The sequence below is a fragment of the Sturnira hondurensis genome, unplaced genomic scaffold (genome assembly GCF_014824575.4).
Source record: "Sturnira hondurensis isolate 20B ecotype Veracruz unplaced genomic scaffold, ASM1482457v3 Scaffold0018097, whole genome shotgun sequence".
Lineage (NCBI taxonomy): Eukaryota > Metazoa > Chordata > Mammalia > Chiroptera > Phyllostomidae > Sturnira > Sturnira hondurensis.
Window position 1 is genome coordinate 844300 of NW_028090728.1, and position 22137 is coordinate 866436.

The 22137-nt window shown below is 51.1% G+C and overlaps 1 protein-coding gene, 1 long non-coding RNA gene and 3 other non-coding genes across 5 annotated transcripts in view; 4 read left to right on the forward strand and 1 right to left on the reverse strand.

Moving 5' to 3' along the window:
- The first annotated feature begins 613 nt into the window (after positions 1-613).
- On the forward strand, positions 614-2457 carry LOC119002804 (uncharacterized). Its single transcript, XR_005069805.1, has 5 exons — positions 614-879; positions 1082-1133; positions 1603-1660; positions 1966-2007; positions 2225-2457. It is a non-coding gene; the product is annotated as an uncharacterized LOC119002804 (long non-coding RNA).
- On the forward strand, positions 930-1000 carry LOC119002824 (small nucleolar RNA SNORD49). The gene has a single exon (XR_005069819.1). It is a non-coding gene; the product is annotated as a small nucleolar RNA SNORD49 (small nucleolar RNA).
- LOC119002825 (small nucleolar RNA SNORD49) lies at positions 1454-1521 on the forward strand. Its single transcript, XR_005069820.1, has one exon. It is a non-coding gene; the product is annotated as a small nucleolar RNA SNORD49 (small nucleolar RNA).
- On the forward strand, positions 2086-2158 carry LOC119002828 (small nucleolar RNA SNORD65). Its single transcript, XR_005069823.1, has one exon. It is a non-coding gene; the product is annotated as a small nucleolar RNA SNORD65 (small nucleolar RNA).
- A 145-nt stretch (positions 2458-2602) lies between the features above and the next one.
- LRRC75A (leucine rich repeat containing 75A) overlaps positions 2603-22137 on the reverse strand; it is a 47064-nt gene continuing 27529 nt past the window's right edge. Inside the window, exons 2-4 of the mRNA XM_037068901.1 lie at positions 14839-14967; positions 6165-6280; positions 2603-4404 (exon numbers count right to left, since the gene is read on the reverse strand). Of these exons, the coding sequence (XP_036924796.1) occupies positions 3867-4404; positions 6165-6280; positions 14839-14967 (783 nt within the window). The 3' untranslated portion in view covers positions 2603-3866. The remainder of the gene's footprint in view (positions 4405-6164; positions 6281-14838; positions 14968-22137) is intronic.

Consider the following 22137-nt stretch of genomic DNA (forward strand, 5'->3'; position numbering starts at 1 on the left):
AGTGGGCCCTCAGAAGACCTGCTCTGGGCAGATCGGTGTGGGGTCACAGGGGGATGGGGTAGAGAAGCCCTGGAAAATCAGCGAAGGGGAGGAGGAAGCAGGATGGCTGCCCTGTCCTCAGAGGCCATTCTATAGAGATGTGAGCAGTTAGTGCGCCCGGTTGCGAGGCTCTGTATTTTCAGAGTTGTCAGTTGGACTGGCTCACTGCGTGCCCTGCTAAGGCTCTGCAGGGTTTCAAAGGTCTTATCTTGTGTGATCCTCACAATCACTTTCTAGGCCGCGCTTTCTCCACTTTCCTGAAGAACAGTGGGAAACTCACAAAAGACAATAAAGAACCTCAAGAACACGCACCAAAGTGACCGCACCCTGCGCAGGCGCCCTGGGCGTGGCCGCGCCTGTGGCCCAGAATTCCCCAGGCCGACGAGGCGACCTTGACTGTACAGGAGGGGGAAGCCTTGGGGGGTGCGGCGCCTGTCTGGTAAAATGAGGTGGAAGTTCCCGTGAGTCTTTGCCGGCATCACCCTCCCTTCTGTGAAGAGTGGAATGTCCCAACTCCTTAAGGGCCTCGGCCACGGCAGCCACCATCTCTTTCACCGTAACCTGATAAGTCTATTAGTGTCTTTGCATCTGGCGGTCGTAGCTGGTGGCAAGGGCAAATGGGCTAGTGCCTTTCTAATTTGGGGGAGATGTTTTCGGGAAGCCTAAACAGAGAGAGGCTGCTCGCACGTGGGGAGGCGAGCGTTGTGGCTGCCGCGGCCCAGTAGGACCGCGCCATGCTGTTGGCGTACTGGGAGAGGGGCGCGTGCTTGTCCCGCAGGGCCCCCGCCCCCCCCCTTCCGTGGGCTCGCCGTTGGGAGTGATCAGATTTGAGAGAACAAGGTAAGTGGGGGACTCCCTGCACTGGGGACCACGAGGAATACTTGCTTGACTGTCCTGATGATACTAACGTTAGGAAGTGCCGTCAGATGCGATAACTGACGATTTTTATGCTTATCTGATTGCAGTCGCTGAAACCTCAATAGTTTAGTTTCTTGTAACTGCCGGAATCTACCCTAAATGCATGTCCGTCTTCATATTTCAGATGACAGACCTACTGACGAGTACCAAAGACCGGAGCAGCATCCTACTTTGAGGTAAGACTTGGTCTAGGTAGAAATTAATATGGAACTTAGCTGTATTGCTAAAGTACATTGCTAAGGTAGCTGAATTGCTACCTTAAATGCACTGAAATTGCCTGATGTTGGACAGTTTATTTTTACGTATTTATTATGCATTACCTCACTGCATAATTGCAATGGGTAGGAGGTGGCTGCCCCCAACCTGAAAGTATTTAAGTCACACCTATATGCATGAACAAACTGCATTCAAATGTCTCCTGGCTGTTCAGACAACGTTAAATTCTGGGTAATGTGCAGGGCCCTGGAGCAGAACTGAGAGGAGTGGGGAAGTTGGCCACTCTGATGAGATCACTATCAGGAAGTGCTGTCAGAATTGACAACTGAGGATAACTCCTGGCTGACTGCAGTCTACAAGTCCTGAAGTTGCTGGTACCCAGGAGTGAGCTGTTCTGAACTGTAACCCTTAATTTCTTTCTTCACCCAGGTTGCAGATGAATGGCAAGAGCTGAGTGTTGGAGTAAGAAACATTGGTCTGGTGTGAGGTAAATTTTGGTCTGTGAAGAGGTAGAGGTTATTGGTTGAGCATGGACCCATGAGTTCCTTTTTACTTTATGGCTATATAGTCCTGAGAAAATTGACTGACTGCTCCAAGATGTGGTTTCTCTCATTCTCAAAATTGGGTTTGTGATGTTTAAAATACTGACTAAATGGCCATCCAATGCCCAAGAAGCCAATTAGGACTAAGTTCTTAAGGACTCTTGTTAAAATGGAATGACTTCAACTCATAGTTGGGGCTATTAGGATCTGAACTACATGTGCTAACTAGGTTCTTGATTCATTTTCCTAGGTTTTGAGTGTGAAGGGTGATTGGCAGCTCCCCTGGGAAGAGGTAAGAATTCATCTGGACAGTGATTGCCCCATCGAATGAATGAGCAGCTAGTTCTGTTGCAATTTAATAAAGGATATCAAATGATGATATCACCCAAAATAGCTGGAATTACCGGCAGATTGTGTGGTGGTGAATCTACTGTTTTCTGAGGATGTCCTAGGCTGTGAATGACTATCGTTGGGAACAGAGAGTGTGACTGACACTTGTTTCTTTGTAGACCAGGTTTCCAGAGGATGGTCAGCAGTGCTGCAGCAGGGGTAGCATTTGAAGTCGCCAGGACCAGTACCACCTGGACAACCTGGATTCGGAAACCCTAGGCTTCAATATGAGCTGTGGAAACATTATCACCTTATACTAATTACCAACAGTAGGGCCAAGGAATGTATTTGGCAACCTTTGCACAGGAAATGCACTTTCACATCATTAAATTCATGAGTTTTCTAGTATTGTCCTGATCAAAAGGAGCTTCTGTACATTTTAATGTTGTATTTGTTATATTGGGCAAGGGTCTGAGTTAAGCTGGAAACTTCTGAAGTTAATATCTATGTGTAGTTACCATAAACTACCACTGTAATAAAGGATGGCTTTGGTATTGTTTCTTAAAATGTGTATTTGAAGGAAGAGTTAAGTTTGACCACTGCTGTCAATTACCAGTCCATTTGTCAATTTCCCTGTGGTCCAAGTTCTTTTTAGACTTTGAAGGGCAAAAATTCCAAAGCATTTAAGGCATCCATATACTTCAGTCCAGTCCCTAGTTACCCTGGGCTCTTTGCCTAGCCTTCCTCTAGTAACCCCTGAAGTTGTGTTGTCTAGCCTGCCTCTCAGCCTAGCCTCCATCTTGTTTTGCTTTTTTAAAAATTATGATAGGCTATGGGTAACAGTGGGTGAAAACCTTTGCTTTTGGGGACCTAGTTTTCCTTCCCATAGCCATCTTTGGAGGCAGGTTTTCCGTGAATTAATAGGAGTGCTTTTAGCACCATTCTGGTCCTTTGTGTTCAATAACAGCCTTCCATAGTAGGTTCTGGGAATGTGCTCAAAGTGTCAAGGATACTTGGGACCTCATGGAACTCGACGGGGGAAAAGCATCCTTAGACCCTATTTAAAAGGAGGCAGTGCTCTGGCCTGCACAGGGCAACACTGGGAATGACAATTTAGTCATCTTAGTGTTGGTGTGTGGAGGGATTGTGGGATAGGGTTTTGCAGTGGCCTTTAATGTGCCTGCCCCAGTCACCTTAGGATACTCTTGAAAGGTGGCTGGTTCCATAGGCAGACCTGGAGTCATGGGTGTGAGGGTGGAGACTGGGAAGTCAGTTACAAGGAGCCCACACCATAAGGAGGTGGATGGCTTTCAGTCCATAGTCCACAGAGAGTCTATAGGCTCCTGGAACCTGGTAGCCAGTTCCCTACCCCAACCTCCGTTACTCAGGAGTGCTGCTGAGATTCCAACATGCCTGGAACAGGGGCAGTTAGCATCTGTCTGCCTGGAGTTTGCTGCCCTGAACAGGACAACTGTAATGTAGAATTGGAAAGTCTGGGGTTGGATGTACGGTCCCAACTACACTCCTTTTCTGGGAGAGACCATTTAACTCACATCTCAGGCTACCAATATCCCCACTCCCTAAATCCTGGAAGGCTGAGGATTGATTACTTTGGGCCAAGGATAGCTTCTCAGCAGAAAAAGATAAGGGGGAAAAGGGAAGACCAGTGAAGCATTATACAACCTGCCTTTTCCAGATTCTGCAATCTGCCTTTCCCATGGGTGGGGCTGCCCAGGCCTGTGTTAGGTGATGGCCTGAGCACCCTGGTAGGAGCAGTTAGTCTGCTTCAGCCATCCTACCCCACAAGGCCCCGCTTCCATGTCATGTCTGAGCTGCATCTGTGGTCTCCCCGCCCTCATAGTCCTTGGCAGGGGCCAGAAGGTCCCCTCCAGGGTCCTCCTGGCCCACTGTTTCATCCAGGACTTCTCCACAGCCTGCACCTTCACCCAACTCCAAGATGGTGGGTAGGTGGCCCTGCTTCGGGCAGCGCTTGCGCAGGCTGAGCAGGAAGGGCTGGGGCAATGAGAAGATGTCCACGTTGTTGCCCAGGTCAATCCACGTGACACTGGGGAACTTGCTGGGGTCCTTAAGGGTGTCGGTGAGGTCACGCAGCAGGGCTCGGGTCAGCCGGTTGCCATTGAGGGCCAGTGTGGTGAGGCGGGGCAGTGTGCTGAGTGCTGGCAGCAGCTGTAGGACCATGTCATCTGTGAGGCCCGTGAAGCCCAGCTCCACGCTGTCCACCTGCTCCCCACAGCGCTGCAGGTAGCTGCTCACCCGCTCCAGGTCACGGGAGGTCAGTGGGATGCCCGACAGGTCTACTGTGTTGTCCAGCGGGCTTCCAGCTAGGACAGCCTTGAGACTGGAGGGGAGAAGGGACAGACAAGCAGGTTCAGGTAAGTGGGGCAGGGCTTTTCCCCCGGTTCAGCAGAGCTAGCACCGTGGTGTCCGTTCTAGGGATGGGCGGAAACAGAGTCCTGGCCCCCTGGCTCTACCTCACATCTCAGTCTGGCCGGACCCAGCTGGCCAGAAACCGAGGGGCCACAATCCCTGGGTTTGCATCTTAACTCCTTCCTACTCAGTGTGACCTTTAGTTAGGCCCTTAACCTCTCTGTGCCTCAGTTATTTTCCCGGAAAATGGAGCCATTTAAGTGTGACAGGGTTGTTATGTGAAGTAAGTCAATAAATGCAAAGTCTTTAAAACAGTGCCTGGTTTGGGTGAGTGATGGATAAATATCTGCTGCTGTCCTTAATAATCACCTGGGCTGAGCTTCCTGTTTCTGTGAGAGTGACAAGATTTCTGCTGTGTCCGTTTCCAATCTGAGAGTAAAATCAGAGTGTAACTTGGAGGCATGACCACTGGGGGAAGGCTTCTTTGAGGAGATAACTTCTGAGGTGACAGGTAAATAAAAAAAGTAGGCCTTCAGGGTTTGGTAAGAGCTCTAGTGAGGGAGTGCAGGTGTAAAGGCCCTGAAGTGGGGACAAGCTTGAGGTGTCAGACCAGCAGGAAGGAAAGAGGGGCAGGGGGCATAGGAGCATGGGAGCATGGGAGCATACAGAACAGAGGGGCTGAGGACCCATCACATAGGGCCCTGTTTGCATTTCACTCGAAGTGACCAGAAGCCACTGAGGGGAGCAAGGTTTCTGAAGGAAGAGTGGACAGAGCATGTGTGCATGATGGGGAGACAGGAGAAGAGGCCCCTGGACTCCAACTGAGCTCCAATTCCCAGCTTTTCAACCCTGACGAACCAGCTCCCAAAGTATGCTTGTGGCATTCCAGGTCCCATGGGTTCTCCTGTCCTGCTTTGTCTCATATATGGCCCTGCCCTCAGCCCAGCGGGAACCTCACTTCTGCCACTTGGGGAGGCCTCCCCAGGACCCACCTCCTCACTGGTTTGGGGGCAGAGCTGTCCATAAGGGAAAGAGGGGCCAGTCTGGCCTCTCCCCACCTGCAGTACCTGGAAGGATGAGCCCAGAGCAGCAGCAAGGCCCAGCCCGTTTTTCAGAAGGGAAGGCGCTACACCCCATGGCCACTCACAAGAGAGGCAGGGGTGCTTCCTCCTCCAGAAAGTCCTCCTTTCAGCTTCCTCTCCACCTGCTTCCTGTCATGTCCCACTAGTTCTGTGTCCCAGGTACTACCTCTCCCCCAATTTTCAGGGGGCCACAAATCCCCTGAGGGTTGTCAACTGCTGCATGGACCAGGGATATATCTGGGTCTGGGTACCCCTAGAAGATGAACTGGGGGCATGCCCACATTCGGTGCAGTACACCAGGAATCAGAAACTCATATTCTCCCTGCCCCCGATCCTTCAGAATAGGCCCATATCCCCCAGCCCCCACCCCACAGAGCCGAGTCCTACCTCCAGGGCCTCATATGGCTCATATCCACTTGGAGTGCTCTCCTGGCTGCTTTCCCCACCATAGAATTGTCTTTCCATCTCACCTACTTCAGGCAGCATTCCAAGACAACCCCTTCTGGTCCAGCTCTTGCCTTTTCCCCACTGTCCTGGGAGGGGGTGCTGTGTATCAGACACCCAGCCTGACATAGGCTGTCTTTGGGCTGCATTTGCAGGAGACTGGCAGTGGGGAAGGGCAGACCCACTGCAGGTGACCATGACTCACCAGGCCTGTGGCTTCCTCTTCACCAGCCCCCGGTGCCGCCGCCACTGGGAGTGGGGGCTGAGATGGTATGTCAGCTGCCGGCACAGCTTCTCCATGGCACCTATAGCATCGCCTTCCTGCAGAGGCAACAGAGGTGGGGAGCAGGGGTAAGAGCCCAGTCCTGCACCTCCAGCCTCCTGTCCCTTCAGGAAGAGCATGGTACCCAGGCTGAGCTGGGGGGAGGCCTGTTCTGCTGGCTGAAGGTGGGCACCCTTAGTAAAGAATGGTGGTTACAAACTGATCTGCATAATGGCTTCAGTTTTTGTGAATTAGTTGCTATGATAAAAAAAAACTGGAGATGTATGTAAAAGTCTGGATTACAGGTGATCTGACAACAATTGGCTGGAGCCCAGTTGCCTGCTGATCCCTTAGCCAGGGTTCACTATGGTCCCTGCCACTCCCCAGCATCCAGGGCCATTCTACTCCTTCAGTGGTTCAACAAACATTTATGAGCACCTAGTCGGGGCCAGACACTTGTAGGAGCTGAGGACACAGCCATGACCAAGTGTCCTTGCTCTTGTATTTCTTATGGTAAAGAGGGAAGTAAAATACTTTTACCATGTCTTATACCCTGGTCAAAAGTAGGGGAAAAAAGAATGAAGGAGCCACGGCTCTCCCAGCCTGATTCATCTGTTACCTGTCTGGGCCATCAGCATTTGCGTTTGGGAGCTTGGGTCTGAATTGTGACCCCCCAAATTTTTAACACCTCAGAATGTGACTGTATTGAAAGACAGGGCCTCTAAAGGGCTGTTAAGGTAAAATAAAGTCACTGGGGCAGGCCCTAGTGCAATGACTGGTGCCCTCATGAGAAGAGACTGGGACACAGGTATAACAGAGGGAAGGCCATGTGAGGACGCCATGAGAAAACAGCCATCTACAAGCCAAGGAGAGAGGCCTCAGAGGAAATGAACCTGAAAACACCTTGATCTTGAACTTCTGGCCTCCAGAACTGTGAGAAATAATTTCTGTTGGTAAAGTGGAATTTTGTTATGGCAGCCTGAGCAAACTGACACTCCAGGTTGAAGGGTGCAGCAGGGAGACACTGGAAAGACTCCCACTCCATCCCGAGAGAAAGCAACCCAACAAACAGTCACTGCACAGCCCTGGGGCAGTGAGTGGCCAAGACTGTGCTCCCACCAGATGGTTCAGTGCCAGGGTCAAGAGCCAGAGTGCCAGGGCTTAGATGAAATGCACTTGTGACAGAAGTGTAGCTGTGGCCACTATTAACCCATGTCCAGTGCTCAGCAGAATACCTGGCAGTGTGAGCACTCAGTAAAAGCCAGCTTGATTCTTATTACCATTATCATCATCACTCTGCTAATTGGGAAGCAGCACATTGAGTAATTAAGAAAATGAACTTGGCACCAAACTGTGGATTCCAATCCTTGCTTTGTCTCCTCTTGCGCATGCTTCTGATCCTCATCTGTGCCGGTCTCACAGGGGGTTTTGTGAGGATTAAATGAGTTACTACTTGTAAAGTGCTCTGAATACAACTTGGTATACAGCAAGCTCTCTAGAAATGCTTGCTGAATCAACACCGTGCTGTATTGTAAGAGCGCAAACACACAGAACTCTGGCAGGGTAACGAAGAAAGATTACTTCTGCCCAGGCTCAGATTTGAAGTGGGCTTTTAAGAGCAGGTGGATTTGTACAAGGTGCAACTTGTACAAAGGCTTGGGGCTATTACAGCTATTGGGGCAGGTGACAGTCTGGGGCCTGACTTCCTGCCACTTCCATGGTACCACCTTGGCCCAAGCCACTATTGTCTGTCACCTGGATTAGTGCACATAAGGCCCCTTTTCGGAATTCCCACTGTAGTAACTGCTGTCATCATCCCCATTTTACCGAGGAGGAAACTGAGGCTCAGAGAGCCAAGGCTGTTGAGAAGGCAAGAGAATGAGACTCTGGAGGAAGGAGACAAGAGACAGGGGGGTTATGCAGGGGGGGAGCTGAGCATTCAAAGAGGTGAATATATGCAGAAGGAGCCAGTAGAGAAAGGTAGGCCCAAGACTGAATGACAATGATTTAGAGGAAACCTCTTGTCTCTAGTTCTCCACAAACTTCACCACTTCCTGTTGCCTAAGATGGCCCAAGAGAGAATGAATGTCACCTGTCATCCCTGGCAAATGCACGTACAACCCCTGGGGTTCACACCTTTCTTGCTGAGCCTGGGTTTAAGGGTATGTGTGAGAGAAACAATGGGTGGTGAAGTAGGCAGGGGTTCCATCGTGGGGGCAGCAGGGGAATGGCAAAGGGGGAGCAGCAGTGTCACATTTGCATTTTAGGACTGTCCCTTGGACTGGGAGATGGAGAAAGGGATGGACTGGAGGCAGAGAGGGTGACTCAGGGCCAGTCCCATCTGCTTACATATGGTTTGGGGAACCTCTGCTGGGCCCATGGAAAGGGCTGCCAGTGACAGGCCACCACACTCGATGGGCCATGCACAGGAAGAGAGGGTATGGGCAGGGAGGGGTGAGGAGGGGTCTAAGCCTTTGGCTTGGGATAGAGGCAGAAGGATCTAAAAGGCTCTGGATGAGAAGCAAGTGAAAGCAGGACAAGGGAATGCCAGCTTATTTCCAGCTGGGAGATGGGAATGGATTTGTGGAGCTGGGGCTCAAGACAGGTCCGGGCTGGACTGTCCATTGGCATTTGATTTAAGCCCCTGGCCAGGAAATGAGCGGAGGGGAAGGCAGAGAGAAGCTGCAACATCAAACAGGCAGACATACTGGACAGGCAGGGACTGAGAAGGCATAGTCGGAGAGAGAATGTTGCCAGTCTCGCACAACACCTGATCCAAAGCTGAGAACTGAACTTCTCAGCTTCAGCTCCTTTTCCAACCACTTCCCAAGGTTTCCAAACCAGGGGCCATGGGCTCTCCTTCCATCCTGTAGGCCTGGTCAACAACCGGGGAAAAGAGGAAAAGCAGCCGCCACAGTGCGCCGGCATTGCCACCAGGGGGAAGCCGTGCGCAGGGTAAGGCACTGGGTTTGACTACACGCTGCTGCTCCAGACCTGGGAGACTGCGTTGGCCTGCTTTCCCGTTGACTAACCCAGAACAACATTGCCATCTAAGGAGGCTGACCCAAGACCAAACGTAAGCTGGTGTTCTGACAGAAGTGAGGGCTCCCTTCCACTTGTTTGGACCAAATTAGCAACTGCTGACGTTTCTTGAGCATCTGCTATGTATGTATGTTAGGTATTGCCTCTGTGTATCACATGCCTGAACTCATCATAAAGCTGTAACAACAATTTTATGAAATGGGCTACTATTTTCTCCAGTTTACAAATGAGGAACCTGGGGGATAAAGATATTGGATAGACTGGCACACTACACAATGTATAAGAAGGCATCAGAATCCAAACCTCCAAACCTTGGCAGGCTCCCAACCAGCCACCAGGCCCTGCTCTCTGCTCTGCCCTCCTGGAGATAATCTCACACTTAGGTTAGTTCAAGGTGGTTCTATCATTTGCACCCAGAAAAGACTTAAGCAGCCCATCTAATTTTTTCTCAGCTCCATTACTTTTTGAAAGCCCCTTCCGAGCCTCCCTCCAGCAGAGAACAGGACAAAGCTGGGCAGGACCAGAGGAGGAGGAGTACGGAGAGCTCGAGAAGGTGGGGAAACAGCGGGTCGAAGGGGAGGGAGGAGGGCAAAGTGCCATTTCTACAGGGTTTCAGCCAGGAGAAACAGCCGCCCCTCAGGCCCTTTGTGAGACCTGAGGTGGTGGGGTGGGGGGGATTGTGGGGCGGGGAGCTCCTGGCAATAGGCCACACATTTCGCACGGCTGTGCGCCCTGCTGGTCTCCTCTGAAGATTTCTTCTTAAAAGTGCTGTTGCCCAGCAGCCCTTTTGGGAAACCATATGCCACTCCCAAGCCACAGCTGACTGGTCCAGAACGGGCAGAGCGCAGCCAATCAGCCCTTTACCTCGAATCCCGACTCATGTAAATCAGTCGGGAAAGAGAGAGAAGAGTGGGTGTGGGAAAGGCAGGGGAGGGGAGTTCTGCACTGTTTGCTGTTCTAGTCCCTCTTTCAAACTTGGCTGCCTTAGACCCCACAAGACCCCTCAGTATCAGCATAAATTCTGTCCCTAGCCTGAGGCAGCCAGAGCGGGCTCCTGGCAGCAGAGTCCTAACCCACACAGGAGGCTTGAAGGCAGTTTGTGGAATCAATTCTGTTACCCGTGGGAAAGTGAAGCAGGAGAGGGGCTGGTGCATCAGAGGTGACTGGGTACCGCAGGGCAAGGTGTGGGTCAGGTCGGGACAGCAGCCTCTTGGGACTGGCCAGTGCTGGAGTCCCTGAGTTAGAATCTATCTGAGGTGCTCTAGTGGACCTGTCAGGAATGATGCTCCCCCCAGGAGGAGTACAAGTGCTAATACCCTGCCCCATCTCTCAACTGTCCAATAGCCCCACTCGCCTGACACCCTCACTTCCCTAGGCACCTTTGCACACTGCGTCCAGGCAAACAAGCATAGCCCTGCACTGCTGTATGCCCAAAGGCTCCCTCATTCCTTCATACATTCACTCATTCATCAAATACCGTGCTGGAGATGTTGTGCTGGGTTTTCTGTTTAGCCCCCCCCCGCCCCCCCAGAGCTCCACAGATGGCATCACCCAGCCTCCTTGCCTATGGCTCCCAGCTGGGTCAAGCTAATGGGAGCAACTGGGAGAGGGATCAGAGGGCAGGAGGAGATTTACTTTTTCTGTTCCCTCCCAGCTCCAGCATGTGTGGCAGCCAGCCTCCAAGACAGCCCTCATGACCCTGGACTTCTCCTCCTTGTGCCCTCATGTAGCTTCCTTCTGTGCTGTCTCAGGGTGGATCAACAGACTATGGCAGCAGTGGAGGTGTATCACTTCTGACGCTAGGTCATAGAAGATATGTGGCTTCTGCCTTGCTTTCTCTTGGATCGTGTGCTCTGGGTGGAGCCAGATGCTGTGATGTGGGGACACTCAAGCAGTCCTATAAAGAGGCCCCCATGGCAAAGAACTGAGGTCTCCTGCCCACAACCACAGGATGTGCCATCCAGGGGGGTGGGACTGCCAACCTCTGTCATGCCTTCAGGTATTTAGCCTTGGCCATTGTCTTGAGATGTGCTAAGCTAGAACTACCTGGCTAAGCTGCTGCAGAATTCCTGACCTACAGAAACCGTATAGCAATAGAAAACACAACACGATTCTGGAGGAGGAATTCTCAGCCTGGCTTCAACCTCAACACAGCTGCCACCCTCCACTCCTTCCATGGTAATGACTTCCTGCCGTTAGTTTCTGGGGCCTCAGTGTCCCCTGTTCATTTTGTTTATCCCACCACAACGCTTAATAAATGCTCTGAAAAATTCACAATGGAAAGGGTCTCCTGCTTCCTGCCAGGGCTCTGCTTGCTGTAGGGTGTAACTGTGAATGGGACAGATGCTGCCTCATGCCCCTGTGCAGTTTATTTTCTAGTGGCAAAAGCAGACAATATGTTAGTCAACAAAAAAAGAAGCAAGATAATTTGGGAGGCTGGTGAGTGAAACGAAGAAACAAACAGAGCATGAGAGAGGCTGATCGGGAGACCAATATGAGGTAGGCTGATCAAAGAAGGCCTCTGACAGATGACTGTCAGGCTGAGTCTGGAGAAGAGAAACCTCAGACAGAGGCAGCAGGTGTGGTCAGGGGTGGCAGCATCTGGTTGCTCTAGGAACAGAGAAGAAGCCCATGTAGCTGGAGCAGTCAGCAGGGTGGAGAGTGGGATAGATGAGATAGGAGATTCTGGTGGGGCCAAGTAAGGAGTTTGGGTTTTGTTTGAATTACAACACAAGGCTGTGTGTAAGGTTTTTCGGCAGGTATGTATGTGATCCAATTTACCTCTGCAGATGACTCCCTGGCTGCTCCCAGAGTACACAGAGGCAGCCCAAGGTCCAGCTGGAGGCTACTGCAGTAGCCCTGGGGAGGAGTACGTGGCTGGCACTGGCCAGGCCCCTGGGCCTCCAACAGAGCTAACTTTGCTCTGGCTGCTTTGGAACTCTGGCTCAGAGGTCAGCTTAGTTATTGTCAAGCCTCTGAGCCCACAGGAGCCAGGGCCCGGGTCCAGGGCCATGTCTTATTTGCCACCATGTCCCAGAACTGAACCTGCTTGGCGCCTGGTTAGTGCTCACTGACTAGTTATACCTCAACTTCTGTGTATGGGGTGCTTAGCTGTGCCAGGCATGGACCAACACTTCTTGAGAACCATCTCCCTGAATTCTCCAAACAGCCCTGCAGGAATGAGTTTCGTGCCCACCTTAGCTGAGAAAAATGAGGTTCAGCAAGTTACGTGATCTGAGAAAGGTTGCACCCATGCAATGGATTGAATGTTTATGCGCCCCTGCAATTCATATGTTCAACCCCAATTCCAATATAATGGTGTTTGGGGGTAGGTCTTTGGGAGTAATCAGGATAAGCTGAGGTCATAAGGGTTATAAGAGGCCAGAGTATTAGCTCCCTTTCTTCCCACCATGTGAAAACACAGCAGGAAGGCAGCTGTCTGCAAACCAGGAGGAGGGTTCCCACTCAGAACCTGGCCATGCCGACACCTTGATCTTGGACTTCCAGCTTCCAGAACTGAGGAATAAATTTCTGTTCTTTAAAAGCCACCCAGTCAATGGTAATTTGTTACAGCAGCCTGAGCTAAGACAACCCAGGTACAGCTCCTCTTGTCCCCATCCAGAGGGACAGATTGCAATGCAGGACCCTTGGCCTCCTGTCCTTGTTGTTAGCCCAGTCCTGTGTCCTGGGGTCTGACTTGAGCAGTTAACCATCTGTAACCCTTCCTGTGTGCAGGGAGGCACGTGCTCAGCTGCCCCCACACAGGGCCTTGCCCCCTGGGGCTGGCTGCAACCCTGGGGGCCCCAGCTGAGCCCTGATAGCAGAGACCCGCCCCTGAACACTGGCCCAACTCCCCGATGGGGTTCTCACCTGCATGTGGCCTTTCTCAGATCACTTCATTCCCTGAACTCTATCTTCCTCAACTCTAAAATGGGCATAAGGACACTTCTCTCCTACTAGCTGCTTTGAGTGGTCCAGTACAGCCTGCCCCTTTTTTTACCTCTGGGTAACTACATCCATGCTTTAGAAAAGGCAGCAGTCTGACACCTGCAAGGCGTCCTACAGACCCGGTCTCCTCCTCATCCCCAGGCTGAGACAGATATAACCCCCAGGAGCAGAGAGGGTGGTCCAGCCCTAGTTGGCTCCCTGTGGCTCCTGCATCAGCTCCTCTTCCCTAGGCCTTGAGGTTCCCAGTCCACCAAACCTCACCTGTTGGCCTTTTCTTACCTGTGCATATTTTAGCCCAGCATTCCTGCCTTCTGCTGCATCCTTCCACCAACCCATCCCGCCACACCGGCCCCGGACCTGTTCCTAGCTCTCCAAAGTTACCCTAGCCTCTGAGTCTTGGCATCAGACAGCCCCAGAGGCCAGAGAGGAGCCCTAGACAAAGGGCTAGACAAAGCCCCAGATGGAGGGTCAGCCCAAGGCAAGGTTCCAGGCCTCTGGTAACCGTGTTCAAGTCTGCACCCAGGCCGCTTGATGGTGGCTTTGGAACCACCACCTCACTCTTATCTCAGATCCTTCTCTGAAAGGGGAGGTGTCCCTCCGGCACTCAGACCTGGTCTGGCTTCCCGCCCCACCACAACTTCTTGGGGAAGCACTTCTTTTGGAAGCTGCTGGAAATTGAGGGGTGAAAGAGAAGGAACCAAAACAACATAGAGAAATGCCCAAACATGGAGCTGCCTCAGCCTGGTCCTCCCCTTTCCTGCCAGCGTCTAAGTGGGCAGGCCTGGGTGAGCCAGCCTTGTACCCAGCAAGGCCCGTGGCCCAGCAGCCAGGCAGAAGGCAAACCCTCCCATCAGAAGGGGAAGAGCAGTGCCCGCAGAGCCTGGAAAACCCTGGAGCTTCCCCTGCTCAACTACCAAAGCCAGACAGGAAGTGCATGTGGGTCAACTGCGGGGTGGGGGAGAAGTCGGGGGAGGAGTATGTAAAATTACTGCCTCAGAGACAAGACAACTGGAGGTGGTGGGGACTGAGGCAAATTGGAGAGCACTGTGCAGGGTCACTGCTGGACTTACATGGCACCTTTGTGCAAACAAGAAAAAGCTTGTCTCTGGGTGGACAGTCTTGCACCAGTGCCCATGGCTTGCTGGGCAGAGAGAGGGCTGGATTAGAGCTGTCTCCTATCTCCCCTAACCCCTGCCACCTCTGTGTTTGCATATCTTTGTGCAGGGCACAACCTACACAACTGTACCTGATGGCCCTAGCACTGCATAACAGGGGCCAGTGGCCACTCAGTTCCAGCCCCGTAGAAATGAAGACTTCCGGTTGCTGGAGCTCCCCATTTTTCAAGGGCAACTGAATACAGGGATTGTGTGACATATTCTGATTATTAAATGTTGGCAATAAATCTAGATTTAAAACACTTGTGGGCCAAACAAAACCTGTCCTGATGGTGCCAGTATGCAGCCTCCGCCATGGATGCTGGGCCAGGGGACAGATGGGCACTTCGGGCTTACCCTTCTGGTGCCTGCAGTGGGGCCCATCTCCTTGGGTCTGGACACTGAGCTGCTCTGCCCAGAAAGGCGCCTACCACACACCCCAGACCTAGCAAGCTTAGACCACGCCACCCTACCGGCTTGGGGCAATGGATGTAGCGAGCCAGGCTGATGATGAGGTCGTGTGTGATGGGGTCCACCAGGTTCCGGAAGCTGGCATAGCGGTACAGAACGTCGTCCAGCGAGGTAGACTCCATGCCCAGGTCCTGTAAGAATGAGGGAGCCCAGAGGTCAGGGAGGTCCTGCCCTACCCTCCAGTCCCACCCAAATGCCCAGAGCAGCTCCCGGAGCCAGCTCAGCCACCCTGAGAGCAGAGCTCTAGCAAGGGAGGAAGGGAGGAGACCACCTCCAAGTGGGTTCCTAACCTTCAGGAAACATCTGCAGAGCTCCTTCCCCAACCCCTGCCCTGCCCAGAACCAGGCAAGCTCCCACAGAGCTGGCCTGCCTAGTTCAGGTCGCCCTCCCAGGACAGTCTCCGGCTACCACCTCTCAGGTTCCCCAGGACGAAGCCAAGGGTTGATGGCCAGGTGGTCAGGTGCGGGCATGCAGCTGTTCCTCCATCTAGGATGAACTTTGAAAATGGCACACGTAACAAATTCCCCAGCCTTGTGACAAGTATCAATATGCATCGATACTTGTTTTTTTTTTATCTTGTTCCGACCTCAGTGTTCCTCTGCCTTGGGAGGGGGCAGTTTATGAGTTGTGGGTTTGAAGAAAGAAGCTGCCAGGCGCCAGGAAGAAAACCCTACCAGGGCTCCCAAAGAGAGGGTATCAAGTGGGTCTGCCTAATGGGAGGGGTGGGAGCAGTGGCAGAAACCCCAGGGACAGAGGTTCCCCATGCCTGAGGAGAGACAAGGATTTGGGGGGTCCCACACACCGAGAGCCTCATCTGGGAGCCTCTGCAGAGACCCCTGGCCACCAGCAGTGATCAGTGTGGGTTAGCACCCAATGATCCTGCTCCAAATGCTCAGGATCGTGGAAGACCCCTCAACTCTCCCACAACCCCAGGTAAAAGACAGACCCTCCAAATATGACTAAGTCTGAATTTCCCACCAGTCAAGGCGGTGGGAGCTGGAAATGGAGTTGACTGCTTTAGAGAAGCAAAGAAACACGGTCTTCTACCCTAGAGTGTTGGAGACGCTTAATGCTCTCCCTGTGTGAAAGAGCATGCATGTATCTTCTGCCTTTCTTCAAATGCTTCTCCCCAGTTTCTGTTGTCCTTGGGAGGGAGCCCTGGTTTTTGCTCCTAGCTTGGTACTTTGCACAAACCAGGCTTCCACCCAGAGACTGCCCCCACCCCACCCTGAGGACCAAGGGGTCACTGAGAGGGGACAGAGAAAGGAGGACCACCCACTTTTGCTGCCCTCACCCTAAGCCCCCTAGGCCCCCAAGCCACATGTGGAGCTGCCTCAGCATAGCCCAGAGGAGGCTCCCAGCCTGGGCTGCCAGGGTCCAGTGACCAGGGGACAGGAAGTGTAAGGGTGAGTTCCAGCACGGGTTTGCTGTCATTTCAGTGGGATAGCCTGACCTTTCTAAATGCCTTCCCTATGTGATTCTTAGAAATCCCTGTAAGACAAGTGGGCTGGCCATCGTCATTCCCAACTTACAGATGAAGAAACTGAGGCCCAGAAGGGATGACTTTCTCAGCTGTCTGAAAATTCTAGGAATGACTACAATTAACACTGCTGTATAGTACATCTGAAAGTTAGTAAGGGATTAGGTCCTTGTTAAAAGAGAGAGAGAGAGAGAAACAATAGGCCAAAATGAACTCACTTTCACTAAGGTACAATAGCAAACAAAACCTTAATAATCAACCTAACTACAGTTCCAGCTTCTCCCAGGAGTGGAATTTTAAACCACTCAGTCTAGAATTTTCTATCAGCATTAGTGAGGTGACCTGCTTGATAAGACCCTCTGCCTTTCCCTAAAGGAAGGAAAACTTACTTGAAATGATTCACTGTTTAATTTTTTTTCAATTATTACCTATTTATTGATTTGGGGGGGGAGAGAGAAATCAGTTTGTTGTTCCAGTTATTGATGCATTCATTGGTTGATTCTTGTGTGTGCCCTGACTGGGGATTGAACCCATGACCTTGGCATATCAGGATGACACTCCAACCGACTGAGCTACCCAACCATGGCTAATTCATTCTTAAAAGGAAAAACCCAGATTTTATGTATTTATTTTGAGAGAGAGAGGGGAAGGGATGGAGAAAGAGAGGGAGAGAAACTCCCTCAATTGGTTGCCCCCATACGTGTCCTGACTGGGGACCAAACCTGCAACCCAGGCATGTGTCCTGACCTGGAATAAAACCAGCAACTCTTTTAACTTCGTAGGGCCTCTCTTTCTGTCTATAAAAACTTTCTGTCGTGACTCATGGCAGCACCTTTCTATCTACTAAATGGGATGCTGCCCCATTCATGAATCACTTAATAAAATCTACTCAGTTGAAGTTTGTTCTTTAACATCTTAAAAAGTTCTCATTACAAGCAAAAAACACGTTTTCCCTTTTTTCCAGCTATATGAGGTGATGGCTGCTAACTAAATTTATCGTGGTAATCACTTACAACACATGTAAGCCCAGTCATTATGCTGTATACCTGAAAATTCACAATGTTGCACCTCACATCTCAATAACACTGAAAAAAAATCACAGGTAATATGCATGCTAGAAAAATGAAGTCTAGGAATGGTGGGGGTGGGGGGCCCACACCCAGCCTCGGGCCTGTTTTGAAGGACTGCTCTGCCTTTTCTCCGCCTGGGAAGAGGATGCCGGGGAGGAGGCAGGATGGAGGGTGGACATGCTGTTCCGAGGCTTGGTGGTGGACATCTCTAAGAGCAGAGAAGGAAAGGGTTTGTGGCTGATGGATCTTTTTGGGCCTTGCTGAGCTAAGCAAGCTCTAGCCAGGTCCTGCCTGTGAAGGTCAGGGGCACTCTCCTCCTTCCTCTTTGTTAGAAAGGGATGGGACACCAGGGGCCAGTCTGGGGGGGCTCTGTTTTACATTCAGCAAGAATAACCTCAGAGGACAGCTGCCTTGCCCTTTGCCAGGTTCTCCGGCTGCTGAAATAATTTACTGGCAACCCTGATTCTCATGCACGAATGCAGGTGGAGGAAGGTCCAGCTTGCCCACCTCCGTGGTCTAAGAGCTGAGGGCCAAGTGCAGCACTGCCTTGTACCTCTGCCTCTGTCCTGTTCAATCTCTCAGTCAGGCTGCATCCTGGGCCAGCTCCCTAATGGAAGGGAGCCTCTGAGTTTTCTCACCGGTAAAATAGGGACAGTGATCTGGCATCACAAGTATGTGAGGGAAATAAAACCGAGTAACACATGTGCCGCCTCCCACAGGGAAGAGAATTACTAATGTAGCCACTCCTTCCTTTCCCTTAGGAAGCCCCTCCTCCCATCATGTAGTGCTTCTGAACCTCTTTTGGACCACAGACCCACTAGAGAATGTCACAAGCCATGAACTGTCTCTCTAGAAAAACCTGAGAGTCAGGACAGGGAGCTTGTTGCACACAAGCCATCTAGGCCCCCTGGTCAGCTGGGGAGGTGGAGCCTCACGACCTCAGGACACAAACTGTTACCCAGAAATGTGCAGAACATTGGACCCACCCTCTCTGGGGCAGGAGGAGACTGGGAATGTAGGGAGGGGAAGTCCAAGGGCTTGTGTTCTTGGGTGGAGGACAAGCCCATGCCTCAAAGGCTGGGCTGCCCTTCCCTGGAGCAGGCAAGTGGGGTGGAGAGCAGAGTCTGGGGTGGAAATGGAGGGATGGCTGTTCTCATGATCAGAGGCTGGATTTGTGACCCCGGGAGTTGGCCAGAAGATGGGTATATCTTTCCTTTCCTGTCTGTCATGCAGGCTGGGCACCCTGCTCCAGGTGGGAGACATGCCAGCCTCTGCGCTCCTGCGCTTTGCCCACGACTCCTCTCCTTGGCATGTACCCCTGCCCAGGATGCACACCTGCAGGTCTTCTTTTACAGTCATCCCTGCTCCCTGTCTCTGAATGTCCCTGGAGGAAGCACTGAGTTCTAGCCTCTACCCAACCCTCAAGTCTTCCTCTGTGAAATGGCAGTTACCAAACTGTGTCCCAAGGCCTGGCGATGAGAAGTCAGAAGAATCTGCAGGGCAGCAGGTGGCCAGACTCCCCGCAGAGCAGCTCTGCTGGCTGCCCCTTCCTGTGTACACACACACACACACACACACACACACACACACGCACACAGCAATCTGTAGCCAAAGGGAAGTTCGAAAACCCTGGACCAGAGCACTGTTGGGTATACTGGGTTCCTATGGCCCCATCTTCCCATTTGCCCTTCTTTCCAGGCTAGTGGAGGTTGTCTCACCCTGGAAGGACCGAGGAGACCCTAGCTGCTAACCCAGGAGGCCGAGGCATTTCTGGGAAGGTGCAAAATGTCCTACCCCAGGGGCCCCTGATTCCTTATCTCCCCACCACACTGGGTGACCAGCTGCTCTCAGTGGCTCTTCCTCTCCAGGCTGCTGCCACCTAGGTTCATTTAGTCCTTGCTTGGGAAGGAGCAGGGATTGGGAATGTAGGAAGGAAGTGGGGAGGAGGTTCTCCCCAGGGAGGCAAAGGTGGCCCTGATCACTGTGTGACTGTGAGTCACTGTCACCACCCTCCCAGTGCACTCCAGCTGGGGTGGGGTTCCTGGAGGCCCCAGGGCTCTCGGTTATAAGAAGCTGCATCAGGGAAAAGGAGATAGGACTGGATAAAGCTGGCTGCACATTTTATTGCTTTATTTCTTTACTTTGACCCTGGCATAGGCTCACTGATGGCTCCTGCTGCTTTGAGATGCTCCGTGTGTTCTGAGGACCTTGGGCCACTCTGGACTTCTCCTTGTCCTTTCCATGCACTGCCCCCGCCCCCTGCCACCCCCAGGCCAGTTCACGGGGATGACTGTGTCACAACTTTGCACTGATGTCCTCACTGATGCTGCCCAATAGGGGCTTCCAAAGCCCTGCTCCACTCCACCCCAGGGGTACCCACTGCATGCCCGGGCAAGAGGCGTGCAAAAATCAAATCCTCACGTGGCCCCTCCATACCACCCTACAAACAGCCTTGGCCTTGGAGGGACTGGTCTGCTTTTCGAACATGAGGCAGCAAGGAAAATGCTAGCTTCTTCGTGACGGGTCTGAACGGCACTATCTCTAGGAACTGTGCATATGGATGGTTCCTCAGTAGAAAACCTGGGAGTATAAACAGGTGTGCCCGAGTCACCGCTCGGCTTGGACAGTGCCACTGGCATGGGACCAAGGGGGCCAATGGCCAGCATGGCTAGCACACGTCCTCTCACATGAGTGGAGCTTGAAGAACCCGGTTCGGAGACTAGTTCTAAGGAGAAGTGGCAATTCACACAGGAAGATTAGAGCATCATTTCTCAAAGTGCAGAGGGGGCCCCTGAGAGCCTTCCAGGGGCTCTGTGAAGTTCTCTTTCCAATGACATATCAGAGTCATGCTACATCACCTTTGTAGACTTTGGACTAAACAACTTGTTGCAAGAGACCAAAGCAAAAGCGGCAGGTGTGAGAAACTGCAGCTGTCTCCTTTAAGCCATGTTAAAGAGATTCACAAAACTATGAAACAATGCCACTCTTTTCACTAAATTTTTATCTAGTTATTTTTGTAAAAAATTCTTTCAGACAACCTTATTAATTTTAAATGAATAAATATTTAAAATAATTTTGTGTTGATTTCTAATATAGTAAATAGCATTCATCAGATACAGTCCACATACAGAAAAACTTTTTAAGTCCTCAATAACTTCAGAGTATACAGATTCCTTGAAAAACTAAAACTAGAATTGCCATACAATCCAGCAATTCCACTTCTGGGTATTTATTTATTTAATCTATCTTTAGAGGGGAAGGGAAGGAGAGAAGGAGAGAAGTATCAATGTATGGTTGCCTCTCCTGAGTCCCCTGCTGGGAACTGGCCTGCAACCCAGGCATGCGCCCTGACTGGGAATCGAACCGCAATCGTGTGGTTCGCAGGCCCGCGCTCAATCCACTGAGCTATGCCAGCCAGGGCTGGGTACGTATTTAGAGGAAGTGAAAGGGCCATCGAAGCCACATCTGTACCCTGTATGTGCTGCAGCACTGTTCGTAACAGCTAAGACACAGAAACCACCTAAGTGTCCATCAATGGACGAGTGGAAAATGGAGACGTGGCCTCCACACAGGTCATGGAACACTATTCAGCCATCAGAAAAGACATTCTGCCACTGCAGCAACATGGCTGGACCTCGAGAACATTATGTTAGGAGAGAGAAGTCAGACAGGGAAAGATTGTATGTTTCATACAGTAGGTAGAATCTCAAAAGAACCAAACTCAAAAAAGGAGTGCCACCAGGGGCTGGGGGCATGGGTGAGGCATTGCTTCAGGGCACACACTTGGAATAAGAGGGTAAGCCCTGGAGGCCGGCCACATTACGGTGACTCTGGGCAACAAAACTGTACCCTACACATTCCACTTGCTAAGAGATGAGCTCTAAATTGTCCGTGTCTCTAGAAGAGATGATGCTGATGTGGCACAACGGGGATGTCAGATAATGCTGCGATGGCAACCCTACTGCAGTACAAATGCATCGAATTAACACGTGGTACACCCTAAACTTTCACAGTGTTAGATGTCAATTAATTTCAATTTGAAAATAGTATAAATACAGGTTTTATAAGCCACTCTTTAAATTTTTTTGTAAATTCCATGTTAATGCCCAGTGGTAACTGTGTTATGCAGTCAGGGGTTTCCTATATGTAAACATTCAATAATTGCTCTTATTGTCCTAATAAATCCCAGACTGTGAATACCTACCCAGAATTCTGATGTAGCAGAACCTATATTAACATTAATACAGCCTGATTTCTGTATCTTACTGCCACTCCAAGTGTATCCTGTTTTATTATAATCACTGTATATTGTGTATAGTGAGAGTGTGTGGTCTTCTAGGACCACATTATTATAATTTTTGTCTGATCATAGAGTTTTCTCTTCACAATGACAAAGTAGTGCTTACCTACTACGATATTATGGTGAGTGGGTAAGTCACCTGTGACAGTATAAAGAAAGAAATTGCTTTGTGGAAAGACTGTAGATTTTCATCCTGAATTTTAAGTGGTAACTTTGGAACTCAGCTGCCAACCTGTGGTCTCAAATATGTAATTCTTAATACATATGTTAAAATGTAGTTACAAATGGTTAAATGTCAATTGATTTTCCTAAAACAAACAATTAAGCAACAAGAATATAAAGACAGATCCCGACACCAAACGAAGCTGGAGGTTAGAGGAACAGGGTACTTTGGGGCCCAGAAAAACTCCTGCTCGACACACAGCCAGCTGCCTAGGTTCCCCCTTCCAAC